Source organism: Nicotiana tabacum, chromosome 6 (genome assembly GCF_000715075.1).
Source record: "Nicotiana tabacum cultivar K326 chromosome 6, ASM71507v2, whole genome shotgun sequence".
In the NCBI taxonomy this organism is placed as follows: domain Eukaryota; kingdom Viridiplantae; phylum Streptophyta; class Magnoliopsida; order Solanales; family Solanaceae; genus Nicotiana; species Nicotiana tabacum.
Genome location: NC_134085.1, coordinates 178,234,702 through 178,260,441, shown reverse-complemented (window position 1 = coordinate 178,260,441; position 25,740 = coordinate 178,234,702). Strand labels below are relative to the sequence as shown.

General features: G+C 37.9%; 1 protein-coding gene across 5 annotated transcripts; it reads left to right on the top strand.

Moving 5' to 3' along the window:
* Positions 1-3,260: 3,260 nt before the first annotated feature.
* On the top strand, positions 3,261-25,519 carry LOC107819640 (uncharacterized). 5 transcript variants are annotated; one of them, XM_075256024.1, is made up of 7 exons: positions 3,261-3,569; positions 3,653-3,848; positions 22,284-22,393; positions 23,365-23,443; positions 23,531-23,598; positions 24,640-24,706; positions 24,916-25,108. In XM_075256024.1, the coding sequence occupies exons 1-7, from the start codon at positions 3,336-3,338 to the stop codon at positions 24,969-24,971; spliced, it is 810 nt and encodes a 269-aa protein (XP_075112125.1). In that variant the 5' UTR covers positions 3,261-3,335; the 3' UTR covers positions 24,972-25,108. The 5 variants fall into 5 exon arrangements, with proteins under 5 accessions (XP_075112125.1, XP_075112127.1, XP_075112123.1 ...); XM_075256022.1 differs by lacking the exon at positions 24,916-25,108 and adding an exon at positions 25,191-25,519 and having other exon boundaries at positions 3,265-3,569; XM_075256025.1 differs by having other exon boundaries at positions 3,266-3,569; positions 3,656-3,848; positions 24,916-25,519.
* Positions 25,520-25,740: the final 221 nt, after the last annotated feature.

The window sequence follows — 25,740 nt, the reverse complement described above, 5'->3', positions numbered from 1 at the left end:
CAAGAGTTTGTTAGTAATTGGAAAACCCTAAGTAAAGGAGATCAGATCTCATGAGTAAAGGAGAGTTTCCATCTTTCCGTCTCTCTCTTCTTTGCGGGGAATCAAGCATCATGGTCCGATTGATAACATATGTGTGTCTTTCTTTTACTCTATCAACTTCTACTAGTTTATTCCTTTTTCGTTTTCTTTCCACAATTTTCTCCTTTTTTTTTGGGCTTTGCAGTGTACCGTAAGCTTTTATTGTATATCAAGCAAAACATAATTCTTGAGGATCTCGATTGCTGTTTCGGTAAAGCTATTAATCAATGAAAAACCTTTTCTGACTTAAAATTTTAATGAAATTGTTGTATTTAAGACTCATGAACAGCTAATTAGATATCCGATCCATAGAAAAATCTTTTATATATAACCTGCTAACTTCTTAGGGTTCGTCCCTTCGGGATGACCCGGTTGGTTTGGAGGACGGTCATCCATACAGATGACTTGGGATCGATTCCCCTTCAATGCCTTCTGTGTCTGCCTGTCGCACAGGCTTGCTGGCCTAATGCGATTTACATCCCCTGTGTGGTTTGTTTGGTTTGTTGGGAGGTTTATTCAGTGCGCAGAGTGATCACAAGGCTAAGGCTGTAGCGGCTGTGGTTCCAAAAGCAAAAGAACTTATTAGGGTTTCAGTGTTACTCTTAATACGCCAAAATTAAAGCCCCGCATCTTTTTTTTTTCTCCCTTTACATTACGTTTCGATCTGCTTAATTGAGAGACTTGAGAAACTATGATATCTAGTAAAAGACGTGCACATGCATGTGCACAAACAGCACTGAAATCTGAAACTAGCTGCCATTCATTACATGCTTTCATGTCTTGCATGTAAACAAGAAAAAAGCTTAACATCTGCTACTGTTTCTACTTTATATGTGGCGTTAGCATAACTTTATGCTAACACTGTTAATTCACTGTTTATATTCTCTGATGTTTCTGAAAATTCATGACTTCTCCTTTTCATGGACAGGGAGTTAGAGAGAGAATACTTGTTTCTTTTGCTTGAATATTCAGTAGTATAACTATAATTTTGTCTTGTTATTCTTCTCTTTTGCTCTTTGTTTCTTTCTTTCCACAACTTAATAATTTAAATTTTAATTCGTCTAATAAGCTTCTCTTGTGTTCCTGTACCCTTTCCTCTTCTTTCCGTTATATCTTCACACACCTCAAAATATATGAGTATATTATTTCATCTGCCAGCTATATATACAATGGATCGATAAGTTTCCTTTGTTTTCTATGTACTTTTTTTACTGATTTCCCTTCTTCCCATAATTTAGTTCATCGGCAACCATCAAGATGAAAAAAAAAACTCTTTTCTATTCCCTTATAGAAAGCTGCATAGCACAGTGTTCTCATTTAATCGTATTTTTGTTACTCATTTGTGATAGAAATTTACAAACGAAAGTAGTTGAAACTTGTGTTCTTAAACATAATTATAATATATGTATAATTATAAGACATTTGAGACGTGCGTTCTTCAATGTGCCATAACATTTGTTCATTTATAAAAACTTTCTACTAACGGTATAATAAAAAGTTTAGAATTTAATTATTTTCAAATATATATCATTTTTTTCTTTTGAAGCAAATTAATAAAAATAGCGTCAGACAAAATGAAACAGATGGACTACACGTTATTTCGTAGCACAAGTAAATTGCCGTTAGAGGATTCAATATTGTTCAGTGTTATCACAATACCAACATCCCTTCACAAATTTCTAGATGAGGAAAGAAATACATTTCATCTCACAAGATAGGCTACTAGCTATCTAAACATAAGCAGAAAGTGAACTACGTACGATTGTAACTTAAAATGGTCACTAGCGAAGTCTATTTAAAATTGTCGAAAAGTAACAATTAACGTTTGTGAAGTTTTCAAGGAAAGATATGTTAGATGAACTAGAAATATTTAGGGAAAACGAAGTTTTGAACTCGTTGGTATGGCGTTACAAACACACCCACTATGGGTGCGTTAGCAATTATAAACCCCCCAAAAAAAAACCTCTTCGATATGATCATGCTTTTCTATCTCTAATCGGGCTGCATTATGTAACCGCAATCAATATATTTTGCTAATTTTAGCTGATTTTGTTTAGAAATAATCACAGTCTCTAGCCAAACTCTAAAATGCAATCTTTTGAGAAACTTTTTCTCTCTTCGTGGGGTTTGAATAAATTAGTATACTAATTTTTCGACATTAGTATATATAGCCCACTCCAGAAAAAGTATACTAATTTTTCAACATCACCAAGCTTCTCTTTCTCTACGAAGAAGACATACCGGATTGCATTAGAGAACTATAACAAAATGTCTCGTAAATCCAAGAATAGATCAATGTTATCTCAAGTTGAGAGAATATATTTTGATTTAGCAACCACAGGAAGAAAAATAATACATGAACATTCTTGTTATTTTCCTTTGACAGGAACTAAATAATCAATCATCGTTTTCAGATAAACAAAAAGAAAGTGTCGAATCTCTTATGCGATGGATGCAAAAGTGCTTCTATTTAAAAATCGTCTCTTATTAAAATCAATAAACAAAAATTAGGCGGCAGGGGTGTACATGGACCGGTTTGATTCGATTTTTATCAAAACCAAATCAAACCAACTATATATCGATTTGGATTGGTTCGATTCTGTCGGGTTTTCGAGTTTTTGGTTACATGGATATTATTTCAATCTTACTTTGTTAAATTTTATTATAAGTAAATATGTTTAGTAAAAATTTAAAAAATTGACAAATATGTGATCTATTAAAATATTAATCCTATGGAAGAACTTTCTTAGTAACACATGATAGTTACTTTTTTAGTCGCCTAACAATAATTTTTTGTTGATATATACTTTCAAGGTTAACCGAATTTAATAATTAAACAAAAAATCAATATGGTACCTAAATAATGATATGTTCTATATAATTTTAAATTATCGAAATACCAACTTCAAATTCGAAAAAATATATAAGAATTTAGCGCAACGAATACAGTTGATACATGTTGTATTCGTTGCGTGAACAAATACAATTGTATTGACTATATTCGTTGAGCGTTTGAATACAAGTTGGTAGCAATCAAATAATACCTACGAATGGTAATTAGGCAAACTATAATTACAAGGCTCTAAACTATAGTGTTTTATCAAAATTCGTCCACTTTTAAAATGAGATTTGGAGGGTGGGGGAGGGGGGAATTCAGATCTGGGCTTTTAAGTCAAGGCCGTTAGTATACAGGCCCAATGGAATAACTCAACTTGAAATCGCTCCTGATCCGGCCACCTCCAAGTGAGCGCGCGAAGATGTTACTTTGCGGAGGCCATAGGTTCAATGTATTGGCGCCAATCCCATTCTCTTTTGGGACTTTCATCAAACACCTTGCAACTTCAAAATGCTCAAAGCTTTCACTGAGCACAAAATCATTTACTACCGCCGCTAGCGCAAACGTCTTCAGCTCCTCCCGTTTTGAAGTGCTAAACTCGCGTCAAAAAGAACAAGTTCATCTCTACATCGATTCCCTCCTCGAATGGAACCAGGTTCCCCCTATTATATTTCTGTTAATGTAAGCGTTTGTACTTACCAGATTATATGTATTTAGAGAATCCTTTTTTTTTTCTAGCAGAGAATGAATCTGACTGCCGTAAGGGAGGCGAGTGAGGTCATGGAAAGGCATGTTGAAGACTCGCTTTCAATAATAGATCCAATTCGGACTTCGTATCTCTCACATTGTGGAGCTTCATCAGAGAACCTCAATCTCGTCGATGTTGGAAGTGGTGCGGGGCTTCCTGGAGTAATTTTGGCCATTGCTTGCCCAGGTAGTTATTCGCATTTTTTCTTCACAACGTTTAAGGAACAATATCTCAGAATAATAAAAAAAATAAAAAGAAGAGATTTAAAATTTGCCTTTGTAGAATGTGTTGCATTTCTTTGTATTTACTCGAGTTGATCATCAAATGAAGAAATCAAAAATGTGAAATTTGATTTTTTAAATGGAACGAGCAGCTCTTATTGCTTGAGTAGTTTGCTACGAGATTGAGTTACATATGTTGTAATTCGAATACAAACACAGAGCCGATGCAGCGGAAATTAAACAAGGAACGTACCTTCAGCCATGGTTGTTCAAGTGAATCGAGGAATTGCCTTTGAAACCTTTAGTAGATAACCTAGAAAATCTTATAGCCTGTGCCTATCATAGGATGTCAGACTGATGGAGTCACAGACGTATTTATAGGTAGGCTAGGGACTCTTAGGCAAATACTTTAGCCCTAGGGACTTCTCCATAAATTATAATTACCCTAGGGACTCCTAATATATGGTAATTTCTTTCCATCAAAGAACCTACCGTATATGCATAACTACAGAATATTATCTGATATATTATTTCTTTTGGAAGACAAGGTAAATAATTTATTACCTTATATGTGAGCCATACTAGAAATCTCTAGAAAGAGACGGTGAATTTCTTACATTCTCCCACTTGTCCCATATATTTAAAATCAGATAATCCTTTATGAGAGATAAATATATAATATGGCCATAGACTTTATCACTCAACTAAAAGTTATGCAACAATCACTTTAGCTAGAACATATCATTACATGAATCATGGCGGTCATGCTCTTAAACAAACACTTCCTTCCATGTATTACAATGCACAATACATTCTAACAAAGTGTCAACAACTTTATGAATGAACTTACTATAAGTCATTCAGAGTCCAACTTTATTGATCCAATGATCCCAAAATAATACATGAAAAACCAAAGTGTGCACTTTCACGTATATCAAAATAAACATAATGTCTATACAAACTGTTAGAGAATAAAGCAAGGCTAAATTGAGCTACTAAGACCCATATGGGTTACATGATCCTTGAAAATATTAGCCAGCAGACCGTTAGTCATAGGATCAACAATTATCAAAGTAGTGCTAATATGCTCAAACTCATATCTTGCTTCTTTACATAGTCTCTAACCATCAAGTACTTTATGTCGATGTGCTTGCTTCGGCTGCCACTTTTATTATTCTTAGAAAAGAATACTGTAGCTGAATTGTAACCGAAGATTCTTAATGGCCTTGAAATGGAATCGACAATCCTAAGACCCGAAATAAAGTTTTTCAACCATAACGCATGTGATGTAGCTTCATAGCATGCTATAAATTCAGCTTCCATTATGGATGTTGCAACAATGGTCTGCTTGACACTTTTCCAAGACACAGCACCTCCAGCAAGAAGGAAAATGTATCCTGAAGTGGATTTACCAGTGTCTTTGCATCCACCCAAATCAGAGTCTGAATATCTAATCACCTCCAATGAGTTAAGAGTATTTGTATGTGAGCTTAAAATCCTTGGTTCCTTGCAAATATCTCAAGACCCTTTTACCAACTTTCTAATGGTCAAGACCAGAGTTACTTTGATATCTGCCAAGCATTTCTACCACAAAAGCAATATCAGGTCTAGTACAGACATGTGCATACATAAGGCTCCTAACAAGCGAAGCATAGGGAATGTCTTTCATTTGCTCCTTTTCCAATGCATTTTGTGGACATTGATTCAAAGAGAATTTGTCACCTTTAATTATGGATGCTGCTATAGGTGAACAATTTTTCATCCCGAATCTTTCCAGAATTCTTTCAATGTAGGCATTTTGAGACAGTCCAAGTAATCTTTGGGATCTGTCTTTGTGAATCTCTATGTCAATGACATAAGAGGCTTCACCCATATCCTTTATCTCAAAATTCTGGATAAGGAACTGTTTGGTCTCATGCAACAATCCTAAACCACTACTTGCAAGCAAAATATCATCCACATATAGGACTAGAAAAATATATTTGCTCTCACTTATCTTAAGGTATATACACTGATCAATGATGTTCTCCGTAAATCCAACGCTTCGTCGCTTAAAGCGCGAAGCGACAGTGTATCGCTTCTGGCTGCTCGAAGCGATGCGATCTTGAAAAGTGCGCGCTTTACTAGCTGAAGCGACGAAGCGAGAAAATCGACGAAGCGATCGCTTCTTTTACAAAAGCGCACTGGCCCTTTTTTAAAAAAAAAACTTGGGGTCGGTTTTTTAATTATACAAAAAAGACCCCTAAATAGTCACAACAGACCACTGCTTCTCCCGTCAAAACAGAGACATCGACAAAGGGCTAGGGTTGACCCCTTCTCTCTCAAGCTCGAGCTCGACCACTGCTTCTCCAGTCCAGGTAATTTCTTTCTCCTTTCTTCTTCATTTCTTCTTCTCCTTTCTTCTTCTCCTTTCTCCTTCTCCTTTCTTATTTTTCTTCTGCTTCTGCTGCTTCTTCATCTGCTTCTTCTGCTTCTGCTTCTTCTGCTTCTTCTTCTGCTTATTTTTCTTTTGCTTCTGCTTATGTTGCTTCTGCTTCTTCTGCTGCTTCTTCTTCTGCTTATTTTCCTTCTGCTTCTGCTTCTTCTGCTTCTGTTGCTTCTTTTTCTGCGTCTGTTTCTGCTTCTTCTGCTTCTTCTGCTACTTCTGCTTCTTCTGCTTCTTCTTCTGTTTCTGTTTCTGCTTCTGCGTTATTATATTTCAGCATATAAAATTAATTATATATATGTATTATTTTTAGTTTATGTGATTTTTTAAATGTTTTTTTCAGTTTATATAATTAATTATTATATATATTATTATTATATGTATTTTCAGTTTATTGATTATGTTTTTTTCTTATATCTTAAATAATAGGGATATTAAAATGTCTCAAAGTTCGAATGGTTTGTGAGAGAGCTAATGAGAAGAAGAGTAGAAGAATAAGATGTTGATTCTAGTAATTTAGTAGCTTTAATTTTACTTGTCCTATGGTTTGTGGATGATTTGGTGGTACCTAGTACCTACTTTTAAGTATTTAAATTGAAGTTTTTGATTATTTATAATTTTACATTATGTTTTTTAAGAATTGCGCTTCACTTTAAAAAAGCGTGCACTTCGCTTTTGAAGCGAGGCGAGCCCTTGTCGCTTTTTTGCGCTTCGCGCTCTCAAAAACACTGGCGAATTCTTCTCCGTAAATCCAAAAGAAGAAACAACATTATGAAATTTAATATACCATTGGCGGGAAGCCTGCTTTAGCCCATAAATGGATTTATTCAATCTTGCAAACGAGGTGACTTTTGTCCTTATCACAAATCCTTCAGGCTGACGCATGTAGACCTCCTCTTCAAGATCTCCATTCAGGAAAGTTGTTTTCACATCCATTTGATATAACTCTAAATCAAAATGAGCTACTAATGCCATGATGATTCTCAATGAATCCTTCTTTGATACTGGAGAGAAGGTTTCATGGTAATCAATGCCTTCCCTTTGAGTAAAACCCTTAGCTACAAGTCTGGCTTTATACAACAATGACACAGTATAATCCCACAAGTGGGGTCTGGGGAGGGTAATATGTACGCAGAACTTACCCCTACCCCGAGGGGCAGAGAGACTGTTTCCAGGAGACCCTCGGCTCAAGAAAGCAACAAGAGACGATATATTAGTACCATCAATAAAATCATAATTGAGTAAAACCCTTGGCTACAAGTCTGGCTTTATATCGTTCGATATTACCCGATGAGTCTCTTTTAGTTTTAAAGACCCACTTGGAACCTATGGTAGATGATCCCTTTGGTAATTCGACGAGATCCCAGACTTTATTTTTAGCCATAGATTCTAACTCTTCTTTCATGGCATCATACCAAAGTGTGGAGTTTTCTCTACTCATGGCTTGTGAAAACGAGCATGGATCATCTTTTAGTCCAATATCATAATCAGACTCTTGGAGATACACAATATAGTCACTAGAAATTGCTGGTTTTTGAACTCTTGAGGATTTTTTTACTCCCACTGGTTCAGGCACTTCTTCAGTGGGTCAGGTAAAGCGGGTTGATCTTCATGTGGCTCCTCAAGTGGTGGTGGATCTTGAACTTGTTGTTGTTTAGATAATTCATGAGAATTTTTCTGAGCAACATTCAAGTTTCTAATACATAAAGGTACCACAGGTGGTTCCCTTATTTTTTTCAATTCTACCCTTTGAGTCAAACCACTCCCACTTTCTTCATGTTCCTCAAGAAATTTAGCATTTCTAGCCCCAACAATTTTAGGAGAATGAGAAGGACAATAAAACCTAAATCCCTTAGAGTTAACTCCATAGCCTATAAAATAACCGCTTATTGTTCTTTCATCCGACTTCTTTAGTTGTGGGTTATAAACCCTCACTTCAGTTTTACATCCCCAAACGTGTAAATGATTTAAACTAGGTTTCCATTCTTTCCATAACTCGAAAGGTGTCTTGGAGACAACCTTGGATGGAACCCTATTTAAAATATACACAACGGTTTTTAAGGCTTCACTCCATAAGGATAAAGGTAAATTTGATCTGCTAATCATACTTCTTACCATGTCCATCAATATCCAGTTCCTTCTTTCTGCCACACCATTTTGTTGTGGTATTCCTGACATGGTATATTGAGCAATTATACCTTCACTTTCAAGGAACTCAGCAAATGGACCCTTAACTTGTCCCTTATCTGTGTACTTACTGTCACGACCCAAACTGAAGGGCCATGACTAGCACCCGACCACACTTGCCGAGCACCAACGTACATTTCATCTAACCTTCATTATTATCTTTTAAGGCTGACGAGATCAATATAAATGGTAGACCTAGATCATGGACCACCAGCAATAAAATATGACGGCATGAACATACATAGCAGGGGATGACCAGACAATCAAGAAACTACGTATAAGGTATGAGCTACCACGCTACTATGAAAGACTATACAACAAAAACTAGCCGACAAGGCATACCAAACTATACATGAGCCGACACCTGTCTATGAGCCTCTAAAAGAACATAAGTGTTGCAACATAGCCGGAACAGGGCCCCGACATACTCATAATGTCTATAACAAAAATTGCATACCAAGACCAAGGCAAGTCCGGAGAAGGGATCTCGCCAATCACCGCTGAACTGGACAGTCTACTGTGGTGGGGGAGCTGCACCTGCCTGTCTATCAGGACCTGCAGCACGACATGCAGCGTCCACAAATAAAAGGACGTCAGTACGAATAAAGTACTGAGTATGTAAGGCAAGGAACCATAAATACGATCAGTAATGTAAGCAAGGATAAAGAATATACAACCTGTAACATCTTAGTACCTCTGAGGGCTACTTACATGAAATGCATGATACATATGTATAAATACATAAATCTTTAAAGCATTCGCCTCTGTGGGCATCATCATCATCATATCGTACCCGGCCATAATAGGCTCGGTAGAATCGTACCCGGCCACGTGGAGCTCGGTAAAACCCAACTGATCAGTGGTTGCACAATAGGTGCCGTACCCGGCCAACTATAGCGTGGCTCGATAGAGTAAAATAGATACATATATATAATGCATGCTCGACTCACGAAATCACATTCTAAACCTTTCGGAGTGACGTAAGGTCGGTATCCTCTGTACACGTTATTAGGACTAAATCTTCACTATGAACCTTATAAGATTTAGGAAGAACGAACAACATTGATAACATAAGAATAAGAGAAGCAACATTAACATCAATCGTTCCATAAGAGGGAAAACAATGTAAGTACTGCTAGCTTCTAAGAGTAGAGTATCTTGGAAGCTCGTTCATTACTTTATGTACAATCGGAGTCGTGCAAAAGAAGGAAATGGATAGCCTCACATACCTTGTATATAATGCCCCAATCTCAAGCTATGCAATTGTCAAAACTCCTTAGTCTACAATAAGAGAAACGATACTATCGTTATCATTTAAGCGTCATAACTATTATGTATCGACCACAACCTATTTTACGATGAAACGGAAAGCACCTCCCCTATATATATGACCTCACACCATTCAAAACAGTCACCAAACAGCCCAAACAACATCAATAATAAACATATTGAGCCTCCCAAAATAGTCCACACATAGCCTAATCACTCCATACATACGACGACCACCGTAGTCGTGTCAAACAACCTGGAAATGTTACGAATAACTATCAGCCCATAACCCTACATATATATGGTGTTTCTCCACACCCTTCCTCCTCCAAAACTCCACAAGATAGTAGTAAAATACGCAGCCCAACAACAACGCAAAACAGTCCACAAAACAATAACATTGCTACCAAGCCTTTCGATATATATCTCACAAGTTCTAGCTTCAATGGCTTAGCCGCAACTTGGATAATCTTAAATACATATAGAGTAAGAGGTTCCTTACCTTTATATAGAAAGAACAACTCCAATTTGACCTTAAATTTCCATGAAATATCCCTCCAATGCTGCCACAACAACAAAAAAGCGAAACTAGCGATCAATTAGTGTTTTTCGGCACTAGAATCACTTTAGAAGGCTTGAAATCACCTAGGATTGATATTAAGAACATGAGGGAGTATTTACAGAACATAAACCCTTTAAAACAACCTCCCACACGAGCTGAAACGACACAAAAATGAGCAACAACAAGAAGAACAAGAGACTTACTAGCGCCACGGAATTCGCGACACTTGATTTGTGTTATTTGCCCTTTTTTGGGTCTTGAATCTTGAGAGAACCTTGAGAGGATGTTCCTAGGGTTCTAAGGTCTGAAAATAGTGAAAAGAAATGACTTAAAACGGGTTGGAGGCATCCTATATAGGTCCAAATATCTTAAACCGACTTAGTGGGCCCCATAGAGAGGTGCTTGGCGCAGTCTCACGAAAATGCGAATATCTCTCTACTCCGAGATCGTATCGATGAACGGTTTAATGCGTTGGAAACTAGACTCATAGATCTTTAATTTGGTTGGTAGATCACCCCGTAATTCCTTGTAATTTATGAGAAAAGATTAGAAACATTTGACCTAATGTTTAAGTAAAATTATGAACCTAAGTTGCGACAACTTTTGTCGACTTTTGTTTCATAACTCGTTTGACTTCAAGACTTATGATACGGATATTATATGATTAAAATACCTTAATAAATGACCTCTTGAGTGTATCAAGCACCGCTAGATTACCTGAAAATACGAGTTACAACATCCTTGATTCGTTTAACTTCTAATACTGGTTAATCACCCTTATACACTCTTGTATCACTTAAGACCAATAGGATTGACTTCTTATCATCTCAAAGATAATTCCTTCTTGGATTTATGTTAACTAATATATGGCATGAACTAACACATGTGGATATGGGTTGTAACACCCTCCCCCTTAGGAACATTCGTCCTCGAATGTAAGGGTTTATGGGGAGTTTAAATCATCGTGGATTCCAATGCAAATTTCCGATCAATTTTCCCCTATAAAATGGTCACTAGCAAAACTTGCAAGTAATTAAGCCCAACATATGGCTTCACAAGGCTACACAAAGCATTATGCGTATTTACATTATCTACATATCACCATTTTGTATTAAGGAGGAGTATTCTCAAATTATTGCTTACCTCATAGAGCCGTTTCTTCTTCCAATGTATCCTGTCTTCCACCAGCATCCTTGTTATCTTCATTCTGGAATAAGTAAGGGTATTTAGACTTCATCTCCTCTTCTGCTTCCCATGTCATTTCTTCCATATTTTTGTTCCTCCACAATACTTTGACGGAAGCTACATCTTTTGTTCTCAGCTTGCGGACTTGCCGATCTAATATCGCCACTGGCACTTCTTCATATGATAGGTCCTCTGTAACTTGTACATCTTTGATAGGGATGACTCGAGAAGGGTCTCCAATACATTTTCTCAACATAGATACATGGAATACCGGGTGGACAAATTCCAATTCGGATGGCAATTCTAACTCATAAGCAACCTGTCCAATCCGTCGAAGAATTTTATACGGCCCGATATACCTTGGACTCAGCTTACCTTTCTTCCCAAAACGCATAATACCCTTCATTGGTGAGATCCTCAGGAAAACCCAATCACCAACCTCAAACTCTAGATCACGACGTCGGACATCAGAATAAGATTTTTGCCTGCTTTGTGCCGTCCTCAATCGCTCCTGTATCACTTTCACCTTCTCAATAGCTTGGTGAATCAAATTTGGCCCATATAATTCTGTTTCACCGACTTCGAACCATCCAACTGGTGATCTACATCTCCTCCCGTATAGTGCCTCGTATGGGGCCATTTTAATACTGGAATGGTAGCTATTGTTATAGGCGAATTCTATGAGTGGAAGATGATCATCTCAATTCCCCTTAAAATCTAGAACACATGCTCGTAGCATATCTTCCAGTGTCTGAATGGTACGTTCAGCCTGTCCATCAGTCTGCGGATGAAATGCAGTGCTGAGATTTACCTGTGTGCCTAAACCCTTCTGGAAAGACCTCCAAAAGTTAGCCGTAAATTGAGCTCCTCGGTCTGATATAATAGATATGGGCACACCATGAAGCCTAACAATCTCCTTGATATACAACTTTGCACAATCTTCAGCCGTGTAAGTTGTCTTCACTGGCAGAAAATGGGCACATTTTGTAAGTCGATCAATTATCACCCAGATGGAGTCAAACTTATGATAAGAGCGAGGTAATCCAATAATGAAGTCCATATTAATCACCTCCCACTTCCAGGTCGGAATCTCTATATTTTGAAGCAATCCACTGGGTTTCTGATGTTCTATCTTTACTTGTTGACAATTGGGACACTGGGCTACAAATTCTGCAATAGACTTCTTCATATTATCCCACCAATATTGCTCCTTGACATCATGATACATCTTTGTCGAGCCGGGATGGATGGAATATCGGGATTGATGAATCTCATTCATAATCTTCTCTCGCAACCCTGCCACATTAGGCACACACAATCGGCTCTGGTATCTCAGTGCCCCATCTTTTTCGATCCCAAAAGCCATACTTTTACACTGTTGAATGCTTTCTCTTAATCGTACTAAGATAGGATCTTCATATTGTCGTGCTTTTACCTCGGCTACCAAAGATGATTATGATGTATTCTGTACAGTAACACCTCCGTCATCAGAGTCTAACAATCTGATTCTCATATTGGCTAGCTGATGAAGCTCTTTAATCAACCCCCATCTACCTGCCTCAATATGTACTAAGCTTCCCATTGATTTACGGCTGAGAGCGTCTGCCACAACATTGGCTTTACCGGTATGATACAATATCTCGACGTCGTAGTCTTTCAATAATTCAAGCCACCTACGCTGCCTCAAATTCAACTCTTTCTGCTTGAAGATGTATTGTAAACTCTTGTGATCTGTGTAGATGTCAAAATGGATGCCGTATAAGTAGTGCCGCCATATCTTCAAAGCATATATTACTGCAGCCAATTCCAAATCATGGGTTGGATAATTCTTTTCATGCTTCTTCAATTGTCTTGATGCATAAGCAATCACATTCCCACGCTGCATCAATACGCACCCCAAACCTATACCTGAGGCATCACAATATACCACATAACCTTCTGTTCCTTCAGGAAGAGTGAGCACTGGTGCAGATGTCAATCGATTCTTCAACTCCTGAAAACTACGTTCACAAGTGTCAGACCACTGGAATTTGGTAGCTTTTTGTGTTAACTTAGTCAATGGTGATGATATAGAGGAAAATCCTTCTACAAACCGCCTATAATATCCTGCTAGCCCTAGGAAGCTGCGGACTTCTGATGGTGTTGTAGGTCTCGGCCAATTCTTTACTGCATCGATCTTCTGAGTGTCGACACTAATACCCTCATCAGATATCACATGGCCAAGGAATGCTACTGAGTTCAGCCAGAATTCACATTTGGAGAGCTTAGCATATAACTTACGATCCTGAAGCGTCTGTAATACTATCCGCAAGTGGCCCGCATGTTCCGCCTCCAAACGAGAATACACTAGAATGTCATCAATGAATACAATCACGAACACATCAATATAGGGCCTGAATATAGTATTCATGAGATCCATAAAAGCTGCTGGGGCATTTGTTAGCCCGAACGACATCACCAAGAACTCAAAGTGCCCATATCTTGTCCGGAAGGCCGTCTTTGGAATATCCTTCTCCCTAACCCTCACCTGATGATACCCTGAACGTAAATCAATCTTGGAGAAATACTTGGCACCCTGGAGTTGGTCAAACAGGTCATCAATTCTTGGAAGTGGATACTTGTTCTTTATAGTAGACTTATTCAACTGTCGATAGTCGATACACATCCGTAACGACCCGTCTTTCTTCCGCACGAATAGGACTGGTGCACCCCAAGGTGAAGTGCTAGGCCTAATAAAGCCCTTATCTAGCAAGTCCTTCAACTGCACCTTCAACTCTCGCAACTCTGCCGGGGCCATTTTGTATGGAGGAATAGAGATCGGTTGAGTGTCAGGCAACACATCAATGCTAAACTCAATCTCCCTTTCAGGAGGAAGTCCTGGGAGTTCATCTGGGAAAACATCTGGGAATTCGTTGACCACAGGGATTGATTGTAAAGTAGGCGGTTTCGCCTCCGCATCCCTAACGCGAAAGAGATGATAAATGTAACCTTTTGAGATCATTTTCCTTGCCTTAAGATAGGAAATAAACCTACCTTTCGGTGTAGCAATGTTCCCTTTCCATTCAATGATGGGTTCACCCGGAAATTGGAACCTAACCATCTTCGTACGACAGTCAACATTTGCATAGCATGAGGCCAACCAGTCCATTCCCATTATCACATCAAAATCAACCATTTCTAACTCAAATAAATTTGCCGAGGTTTGACGACTACAAATCATCACAGTGCAACCTCTATATACCCTTCTAGCAATCACAGAATCTCCTATCGGAGTAGATACCGCGAGAGGTTTACTTATCAATTCAGGTTCAATGCCAAACTTATTAGACACAAAGGGTGTAACATATGATAATGTAGATCCCGGATCAATCAACGCATATACATCATAAGAAAACACAGATATAATACCTGTAATAACATCTGGAGACGACTCGAGATCCTGTCGACCTACTAGGGCATAGGTTCGATTTTGAGCACCACTCGAACTCGACACTGCACCTCTACCCCTACCACGACCTGTCGACTGCTGAAAACCCCGTGCTGGAGGTCGAACTGATGAGGAAGAACCAGACACAGATCCAGTCGGCTGAGCCATACCATCACCTCCTCTAATAGGACAATCCCGCATCATATGGCCAGGCTGCCCGCACGAATAGCATGCATCAGAACCTCGACGACACAGTCCAAAGTGGGCCTTGCCGCACTGATCACAATGTGGTGTTGGGGGTCTCATCTGACTAGTATCCCTATGATGTTGCGAGCCAGATGCCCGCGAACTCTGACCTGGACCAGAATAGGATCGATCATATCGAGGCCTCTGAAACTGTGGAGGAGCACTAGCTACAGGTGGCGCCGAACTCCTCGAAAACTGTGGCCTGATGCGGCCTCTGAAGTCATCAGAATACCCTGCAAATCTCGCCCTCTTATGCTGGCCCCTATCCTGCTCCCTAACTGCCCTCTGCTGGCGCTTACGATCCTCTAGGGTCTGGGCATAAGCTTGAATACGGGAAATATCCATGCCCTCCACCAAGGAGGCTGTCGTACACTCATTTATCAAATGTGGTCCCAACCCATTCACGAACATATGCACCCTATCACTCATCTCGGCCACTATATGGGGAGCATACCTTGCCAAAGAATCAAGCTGCATAATGTACTCTCGTACACTCATATTACCTTGTCTAAGGTTCAAGAACTTATCAGCTCTAGCTCGTCGTATCTCAACTGGCAAGTAGTGACGAAGAAAGGCCTCAGAAAATTCCTTCCACATAGCTGGAGGAGGGTTCGGACCCCTGGATCTCTCCCAACTATCATACCAAGAGAACCGCTAAATCCTGTAGCCGATAAGAAGCCAACTCTACTGCCTCTGTATCACTAACATGCATAACCCGAAGTGTACGATGAACCTGGTCAATAAAAGTCTGTGGGTCCTCCTTGGGGTCTGATCCGGTAAACACTGGAGGGTCTAAATTAATAAAATCACAAACTCTTGTACTAACTGGTTTCTCAGCAGCACCTGTATTCTGCCTCTGAGCCTGAGCAGCTACCAAGCTAGTCAATAACTGTAAAACACTCCGCATATCCTGGTTTGGAGTGCCAGACGGAGGAACTGGAGGCGCTGAGTGCCTTCTAATATCCTCTGGAGGAGATGGAGTAGATGAGGTATGAGAGGGCATCTCACTTTGAGCCTCACTTTGTCCTGCTCTGACTTGGGGCACCTGACTGGTACCCTCTCCCGCTGCTGTATCAAGCCGTCTACTAATCGTTTGCTTCCTAGTCGAAGGCATCACTGGAAAAAAACAAGGTGAATATTAGAGACGAACACTTACGACTCAACTCTACGCACGATCTAGATTAAGGAAGAAGGTAACAACCCTAGATGTCATGTAGCCTCCTGATTATAAATGTGGCGCGCTACACATCCATAATCAAGACTCTACTAGACACGGCTCATAGACAACCCCTAGGACAGACTTGCTCTGATACCAAGTTTGTCACGACCCAAACTGAAGGGCCATGACTAGCACCCGACCACACTTGCCGAGCACCAACGTACATTTCATCTAACCTTCATTATTATCTTTTAAGGCTGACGAGATCAATATAAATGGTAGACCTAGATCATGGACCACCAGCAATAAAATATGACGGCATGAACATACATAGCAGGGGATGACCAGACAATCAAGAAACTACGTATAAGGTATGAGCTACCACGCTACTATGAAAGACTATACAACAAAAACTAGCCGACAAGGCATACCAAACTATACATGAGCCGACACCTGTCTATGAGCCTCTAAAAGAACATAAGTGTTGCAACATAGCCGGAACAGGGCCCCGACATACCCATAATGTTTATAACAAAAATTGCATACCAAGACCAAGGCAAGTCCGGAGAAGGGATCTCGCCAATCACCGCTGAACTGGACAGTCTACTGTGGTAGGGGAGCTGCACCTGCCTGTCTATCAGGACCTGCAGCACGACATGCAGCGTCCACAAATAAAAGGACGTCAGTACGAATAAAGTACTGAGTATGTAAGGCAAGGAACCATAAATACGATCAGTAATGTAAGCAAGGATAAAGAATATACAACCTGTAACATCTTAGTACCTCTGAGGGCTACTTACATGAAATGCATGATACATATGTATAAATACATAAATCTTTAAAGCATTCGCCTCTGTGGGCATCATCATCATCATATCGTACCCGGCCATAATAGGCTCGGTAGAATCGTACCCGGCCACGTGGAGCTCGGTAAAACCCAACTGATCAGTGGTTGCACAATAGGTGCCGTACCCGGCCAACTATAGCGTGGCTCGGTAGAGTAAAATAGATACATATATATAATGCATGCTCGACTCACGAAATCACATTCTAAACCTTTCGGAGTGACGTAAGGTCGGTATCCTCTGTACACGTTATTAGGACTAAATCTTCACTATGAACCTTATAAGATTTAGGAAGAACGAACAACATTGATAACATAAGAATAAGAGAAGCAACATTAACATCAATCGTTCCATAAGAGGGAAAACAATGTAAGTACTGCTAGCTTCTAAGAGTAGAGTATCTTGGAAGCTCGTTCATTACTTTATGTACAATCGGAGTCGTGCAAAAGAAGGAAATGGATAGCCTCACATACCTTGTATATAATGCCCCAATCTCAAGCTATGCAATTGTCAAAACTCCTTAGTCTACAATAAGAGAAACGATACTATCGTTATCATTTAAGCGTCATAACTATTATGTATCGACCACAACCTATTTTACGATGAAACGGAAAGCACCTCCCCTATATATATGACCTCACACCATTCAAAACAGTCACCAAACAGCCCAAACAACATCAATAATAAACATATTGAGCCTCCCAAAATAGTCCACACATAGCCTAATCACTCCATACATACGACGACCACCGTAGTCGTGTCAAACAACCTGGAAATGTTACGAATAACTATCAGCCCATAACCCTACATATATATGGTGTTTCTCCACACCCTTCCTCCTCCAAAACTCCACAAGATAGTAGTAAAATACGCAGCCCAACAACAACGCAAAACAGTCCACAAAACAATAACATTGCTACCAAGCCTTTCGATATATATCTCACAAGTTCTAGCTTCAATGGCTTAGCCGCAACTTGGATAATCTTAAATACATATAGAGTAAGAGGTTCCTTACCTTTATACAGAAAGAACAACTCCAATTTGACCTTAAATTTCCATGAAATATCCCTCCAATGCTGCCACAACAACAAAAAGCGAAACTAGCGATCAATTAGTGTTTTTCGGCACTAGAATCACTTTAGAAGGCTTGAAATCACCTAGGATTGATATTAAGAACATGAGGGAGTATTTACAGAACATAAACCCTTTAAAACAACCTCCCACACGAGCTGAAACGACACAAAAATGAGCAACAACAAGAAGAACAAGAGACTTACTAGCGCCACGGAATTCGCGACACTTGATTTGTGTTATTTGCCCTTTTTTGGGTCTTGAATCTTGAGAGAACCTTGAGAGGATGTTCCTAGGGTTCTAAGGTCTGAAAATAGTGAAAAGAAATGACTTAAAACGGGTTGGAGGCATCCTATATAGGTCCAAATATCTTAAACCGACTTAGTGGGCCCCATAGAGAGGTGCTTGGCGCAGTCTCACGAAAATGCGAATATCTCTCTACTCCGAGATCGTATCGATGAACGGTTTAATGCGTTGGAAACTAGACTCATAGATCTTTAATTTGGTTGGTAGATCACCCCGTAATTCCTTGTAATTTATGAGAAAAGATTAGAAACATTTGACCTAATGTTTAAGTAAAATTATGAACCTAAGTTGCGACAACTTTTGTCGACTTTTGTTTCATAACTCGTTTGACTTCAAGACTTATGATACGGATATTATATGATTAAAATACCTTAATAAATGACCTCTTGAGTGTATCAAGCACCGCTAGATTACCTGAAAATACGAGTTACAACATCCTTGATTCGTTTAACTTCTAATACTGGTTAATCACCCTTATACACTCTTGTATCACTTAAGACCAATAGGATTGACTTCTTATCATCTCAAAGATAATTCCTTCTTGGATTTATGTTAACTAATATATGGCATGAACTAACACATGTGGATATGGGTTGTAACACTTACCATAATATTCTCCACCCCTATCAGATCTTACAATTTTGATCTGAGTACCAGTTTGTTTCTCTACTTCTGTTTTGTAAACTTTAAAAGTATCAAGTGCTTCTGATTTGTTAAACAGAAAATAGAGATACATATATCTTGAATAGTCATTAATAAACGAGATGAAATATCTCTCACCATTCAAGTAATGGGTAGGAAAAGGTCCACTTATGTCTGTACGTATGATCTCAAGTAATTGAGAACTCCTTTTAGCATCTTTAGTTGATTTGTTGGTCTGCTTACCCTTTATGCAGTCCACACAAGTCCCAAAGTCAGAAAATTAAGAGCTTTTTAGAACTTCATCATTAACCAACCTTTTGATTGTATCAATAGAGATGTGTCCTAATCTCTTGTGCCAAAGACTTGATGAGTTCTCATTGATAATACATAGCTTAGTGCCAATTTCTTTATCATGCAAAGTTAATACATTGCATTCAAATGTGGTGTCTAGCTCAAGTTTATATAAATTTCCATTCAAATTTTCAAAACCAATAACTTTATTATCTTTCAAAAGTTTCACAGAAGGATAATGAAAATTCAAATCATATCCACTAATCGATAGAAATTAAATTTCTAGAATATTCTGGAACATAAAAAGTATTTTCTAAATCTAAGTGATAACCATCCTTCAAAATGAGCCTGTAAGTCTCCACGCCTTCTACATGTGAACGCATCCTATTGCTAGAATAGACGTATTGTTCACTTCCTATCGGCTTCCTCTGAGTTAGAAAGCCCTGCATGATTTTGGCAATGTGAATTGTAGCACCAGAATCAATCCATCATGTATTATTAGAAACTTCAGTAAAATTAGATTAATAACATACAAAGGTAAAATTACCTTTCTTCTCAAGCCATTTCTTGTATTTCAGGCAATCCTTCTTCTAGTGTCCCTTCTTCTTACAGAAATGACAAGCATCTTTGTCAAAGGTGCTTTTCTTCTTCATGGGAACACTTTTGCCCTTCTTTGCATTTCTCTTACCATGAGTCACCATATTAACACTTTCAGGTGTCTCATGCTTCAACCTCTCTTCTTTTTGAACACACATGGTCAAAAGTTCATTGATTGACCATTTATCCTTATGTGTATTGCAAGAAATCTTGAATGGTATAATTAGGCAAGAAATCCCTAAATTGTATAAAACCCGTGATATACCTCAACCTAATAGCTAGATACATCCATTTGATTTGTAAATTAATCAAAATAATCGACAGGTTCGACATATTAGGAATGGATGTCTCCTGATGGACTTAAAGGTCTCTAAATTTCTTGAGCCTTGGGGTTTGCTCCCTTTCAAGGTCTCAAGTTAACACAAGTTGGCCTGGTGGCAATTGACTTGAGCCTTGGGGTTTGCTCCCAATGATCCAAATGAAAGGAAATAAGGCAACATCAGTTAAAAGACAACAATAGTTACTTCCAGTATTGATTATGAGGGTTTAGCAACTCTTTCTGTTCATATTATATTAATTGATATCTAATTGTCATACGAATGCACAAAGTTCATACATAAGGCAGTTAACAACAATATAATCGGAACCAAAACTAAAGATTAATCTATCGATAAAAGTTTGGTTCCATGTTCCGAATTAATTGTTGCAGAAACCTGACAATATAGGATGGTACTTATATTTTTAACCACCATTAACAAAACTAGACACTGAACACACAGCTAAAGGTTGGCTCTGATACCACATGTTGTAATTCGATTACAAACACAGAGCCGATGCAGCGGAAATTAAACAAGGAACGTACCTTCAGCCATGGTTGTTCAAGTGATGTGGGGAATTGCCTTTGAAACCTTTAGTAGATAACCTAGAGAGTCTTCTAGCCTGTGCCTATCATAAGATGCCAGACTGATGGAGTCACAGGTGTATTTATAGGTAGACTAGGGACTCTTAGGCAAATACTTTAGTCCTAGGGACTTCTCCATAAATTATAATTACCCTTGGGACTCCTAATATATGGTAATTTCTTTCCATCAAAGAACCTACCATATATGCATAACTACAGAATATTATCTGATATATTATTTCCTTTGGGAGATAAGGTAAATAATTTATTACCTTATATGTGGGCCACACTAGAAATCTCTAGAAAGAGATGGTGAATTTCTTACAACATAGAGCCTGTTTGGATTGACTTAAAAAAAGTAGTTTTTAAGCACAAGTGCTTAAAAGCACTTTTTAAGTGCTGGGGCTGGTTTTATAAATAAACAGTTATGTTTTTGGATAAAAGTGCTGGAGATGAAAAAAAGCTGTTGAAATGTTTGGTAAACAAGTGCTGGTAAGCACTTTTTCTGTTAAAATGACTGAAATATCCTTAAAGCTGTTAACACTATAAAAAAGCTTATTACTATAATATTTTATTTCAAACTTATTAATCTAAATACGAAATAATTAATATTTGAATTGATCACCTAAGATAATTTTTATAAATATAATTGTTGAACTCTTATTTTTCACTTCTTTCAACCATGTAAATTGTTTTTTTCTTGAAATTCCAAGCTTACTGGGAAAACATATGAAATGACTATCACATTTTATTATTTTATTCCTTATTTGAACTATGTAAAAATTCCTAATATTTAGGAAATCAAAATAAAATAAACTTTTACTTTTTAAAATTATTTGAAAATTGTACGTATAGTTAATTAGAAATTACAAAGCAAAGCTAAACTTCATTAGGTAAATGTCGTATTCACCTTTCAAAGCAAAACTAAACTTCAAAGTAATTTCACCGTTCTCACAAATTTTAAAAGTTTGAGTTGGATATTATAATTATTTCAAGAGTTTGTGGAGGACATTTTTGGAATAATAAATATTATTAGGGATAAGAGGGTAAAATACTTTGTCAAAGATAGTTGGCTTTTAAGTTGAAAAAAAAAAGTTGGGATCAGCCAACTTGTGGCTTTTGGCTTTTTTGAAGCTGTTTTCTTTTTTGCCAAACACTCCCAACATCTAAAAATGGCTTAAAAGCTGGTCAAACCAGCTTTTAAAAGCCAATCCAAACAGGCTCATAGTCTCTACAAATGTTAAGGTTTGCCTTTAGTATGGTAGCTCAGTGAAGTTGTCTGTGCAGGTTGGAGAGTGACCCTTCTGGAGTCTATGAATAAGCGTTGTTCCTTCCTGGAGCATGTGGTTAGTCAGATAGGTCTATCAAATGTTCAAGTTAAAAGAGAAAGAGCTGAGGTTAGTCAAACTCGAGTCATCAGTTTACATGTATTTTTTATTATTCTTTTAGTCAAAAATATTCTCTTCCTTTTTAGTCAATATGTGTAAGGTGTTTTGGTCCATATTGAATATAAAGTGGCATTGTTCTTCCAGTGAACATCAAGGTCACATTTATTTTGTTTTCCTGAAACCAGATGAGAGTTATGTTCCATGGGCTTGGTTTAATTTTTACGTTTTTCAACCCCAACCTCTAGTTTCTCTTTAAAAATATGTTTTAAACAAGTACAGGTATATTATCTTTAGGCAAATTTGAGCATTTCCTAATTTCCCTGATTGTTTCTCTTGTCCAACTCAGTAGGAGCTAGTGATCTCTCACTTAACTTCCTTATTACCATGGCTTATCTGAGTGGTTAAATTTTAGAGAACTTATATATGGTAGGGATAAGGCTGCGTATATCCTACCTTCCCCATACCCCACTTGTGGGACTATTCTTCCGGTGAACATCAAGTTTACCAAATTGATTTTTCTATTCCTGCTCTTAAGGAGCTGGGATCTCACATGAACTAAATTGATAACATCTCTCCTCAAATTAGGTTAGGCACAGTATTATAGGCTGAATTGTGGTATAGTTGAAGATTATCTGCGTGCCTCCTTATGCCAAAATAATCACTCCATAGTTCATTCTTTTGTGCAGTTGTATATGTTCCATTGTCTAGTGAGAACTTCCGATGTTTTTATCTCCTTATGTACAATACTTATTATATCAATATCTCTGGAGGGAAGTTTTACAATCTTGCTCTTTTTGCTGGTTATGCATGCCCTTATTTGGTGTTTTACTCTGTGATGCATAACAAATTAAAGTTTCTGCCATTTGATACCCGTTGTATATATTAGTATCATCTTTTAGATTTTTTTCTGGTAGTACATTTTGTAGCTATTCACTTGATTTGTGGACATGATGCACATTCTGAACATTGGAATAGGACAGAAGTTAGGGCAAGACGTCAGCTTCAGAGAGTCTTTTGATGTTGCAGTTGCCAGAGCAGTTGCAGAAATGAGAATTTTAGGTAAACAGAGACAAATTTTGTTTCTTCCTCTGTTTTATGTTCTTTAAATATTCCTTGAGATGGTTATTTGTTTCTGTCATTTTGCAGCTGAGTATTGCCTTCCTCTAGTCCGAACTGGTGGTATCTTTGTAGCTGCAAAAGGTCATGATCCTCAGGTCTGCCTCTCTTGTGATTCATAATAGTATTTTAAGCTACTTTGTCTGAGAAGATGAACAGAAGTCTTAGCCTTTCTACTGTAGTTAAATAATGTGTTGTTTTTACTCCACTACTCAAAGCTTTACTTAAAGTGGAAAGCAATTACCTTCACTTGTCAGTTCTGAGTCGTAAGATTATCGTAGCTCCGCTTCTAAAGTCGTAGAGAGAGGTTTCCGAGGGTAGACATGACGAATTGCGGTATAAAGAATTTGGCTTTATTTGGAGAATCCTAGGTAAAAGAGTACTTTTTTGGCACATATTCTGCTTTTGTCAAATACATTCTGTCTTGTGGGTGCTCCTGTCGTTTCCATCTTTCTTTCTTATTCTACTAATTGGTGTTCTTTGTGTGCATGTCAAATATCAGAGTCTATATTCATTAGAGTTCAACTGGTGTTGGTCCCTAACACAACACACTTCTGCTGGCAAGTCCAGAAATTTAGAGACCTTTAAGTCCATCAGGAAACATCCATTCCTAATATGTCGAACCTGTCGATTATTTTGGTTAATTTACAAATCAAATGGATGTATCTAGCTATTAGGTCGAGGTATATCACGGGTTTTATACAATTTACTTGTGGGATTTCATTCAAGTTTTGAATGATTATAGTGGTATATCATATCATGCATTATATGATGAACAAAATTTTCAATACACACTGTATTTCACTTATCTTAAAGTCCAGTTTTAGCCCCCCCAAAAAATTAAAAGGATGAAGTTTGCCTAATGCCTATAACTTTGGAGACCAAATGCGCAAGAATAAATGGTCGATCTACCAAAACGTATAACACTCCACTAGAGGGATAAAACATGTTATTTCTTCTTCTTAAAACCTAGAGTGGATCTGCAGTGGCAAACCACTGAAATGCTATACGAGTATCATTGAAGAAAAGTAACCCAATATGAGTTTGTAGGATGTCAGATGATTTGCATAAGATTTAAGAAGAGAAACTATTGACATATATTTGCAATAGCCACTCTCAACTTTCGAACTCATTGACAGGAGGAAGTACAAAGTGCAGAGAGAGCAATACAACTGATGGGAGCCTCTCTATTGCAAATTTATTATGGTATTGTTCTCTTTCACATGCCTTTACATTGTAGTTACATAAGGATGTGGCCGTAGTTCAAACTGGTTCGAAGATTTATGAATTTTCATGTAATTATATGTGATAAAACAAACTTCTTAAAAGAATTATAAGACCTAGATAATGGCAGATGAAAATATGTTGAAAGAAGGTGAATTATTTCTGACTTCCTGTAATCTTTGGGTTTCCAGATCCACATATTTCTGTTTCTGGGAATTATTCAAAGTCCAGGCTTTCCTCAGCCTGAAGGATCAATTATAAGCAGTACCACATCTTCTTAATTGTAACTTTGAAAGTGAAGGCACCAGATATCTTGCTGTTTTGCCACAGTATCTTTGGCCCTGCTCTTACACTTGATAACCTAGTTAACTTGCTTTGAGGAGGTCTCGATGGTTGTTACATTTTAAAGTGTCCTCTCATTTCTGGCCTTCACTTCATTCATTTGGTTGTTTATTTTGTAATACAGTTGATTCCCACAGTAAACATGGACAGAGAACTGCCATAATTTGTTTGAAAGATAAATCTACCCCCAAGAAATATCCTCGAGATCCAGGAACTCCAGCAAAGGTTCCACTTTGAGAGAAACTTCTTATCTCCCAATTGTACAACTATGAAGAGGGAAATTTGTATTTCAGTATCCGTTCTCTCGAGTTTAGAAGCAGAAACACTGTAATCAAAGATGGCTGGAAACAGCACTACTAGTTCCCTTGACTTTTTGCTTACCTCATTATTTGAGAATGTACACCACACAGATTTCACTTAATTTCTATCCATTAAGATGAATGTATATTATAACCCCACAGTTTTATTATTTTGTCTTCTTGCGGTTTTGAATTAAAAACTTGTGTAAATATCATTGTCTTGCCGAAGTTGGTGATTCAATGTCATACAACTTTGCTGCTTTTTCTTTGGTGATGTAAGCAGATAGCTTCAGTTTAGTTTGTTCAGGGTTCAGAATATTTCACAGTAGGTTACCTTATCCATGTGGCTGCGGTAATTGTGTGAAGAACAAGTCT

Bases quoted from the DNA above. Each gene is read 5' to 3' on its own strand.
- LOC107819640 (XM_075256022.1), top strand. From the start codon at position 3,336: ATGTTACTTTGCGGAGGCCATAGGTTCAATGTATTGGCGCCAATCCCA. The intron at 23,599-24,639 runs GTCTGCCTCTCT...ACTCATTGACAG, and splicing joins CAAAAGGTCATGATCCTCAG to GAGGAAGTACAAAGTGCAGA. The intron at 24,707-25,190 runs GTATTGTTCTCT...TTTGTAATACAG, and splicing joins TCTATTGCAAATTTATTATG to TTGATTCCCACAGTAAACAT.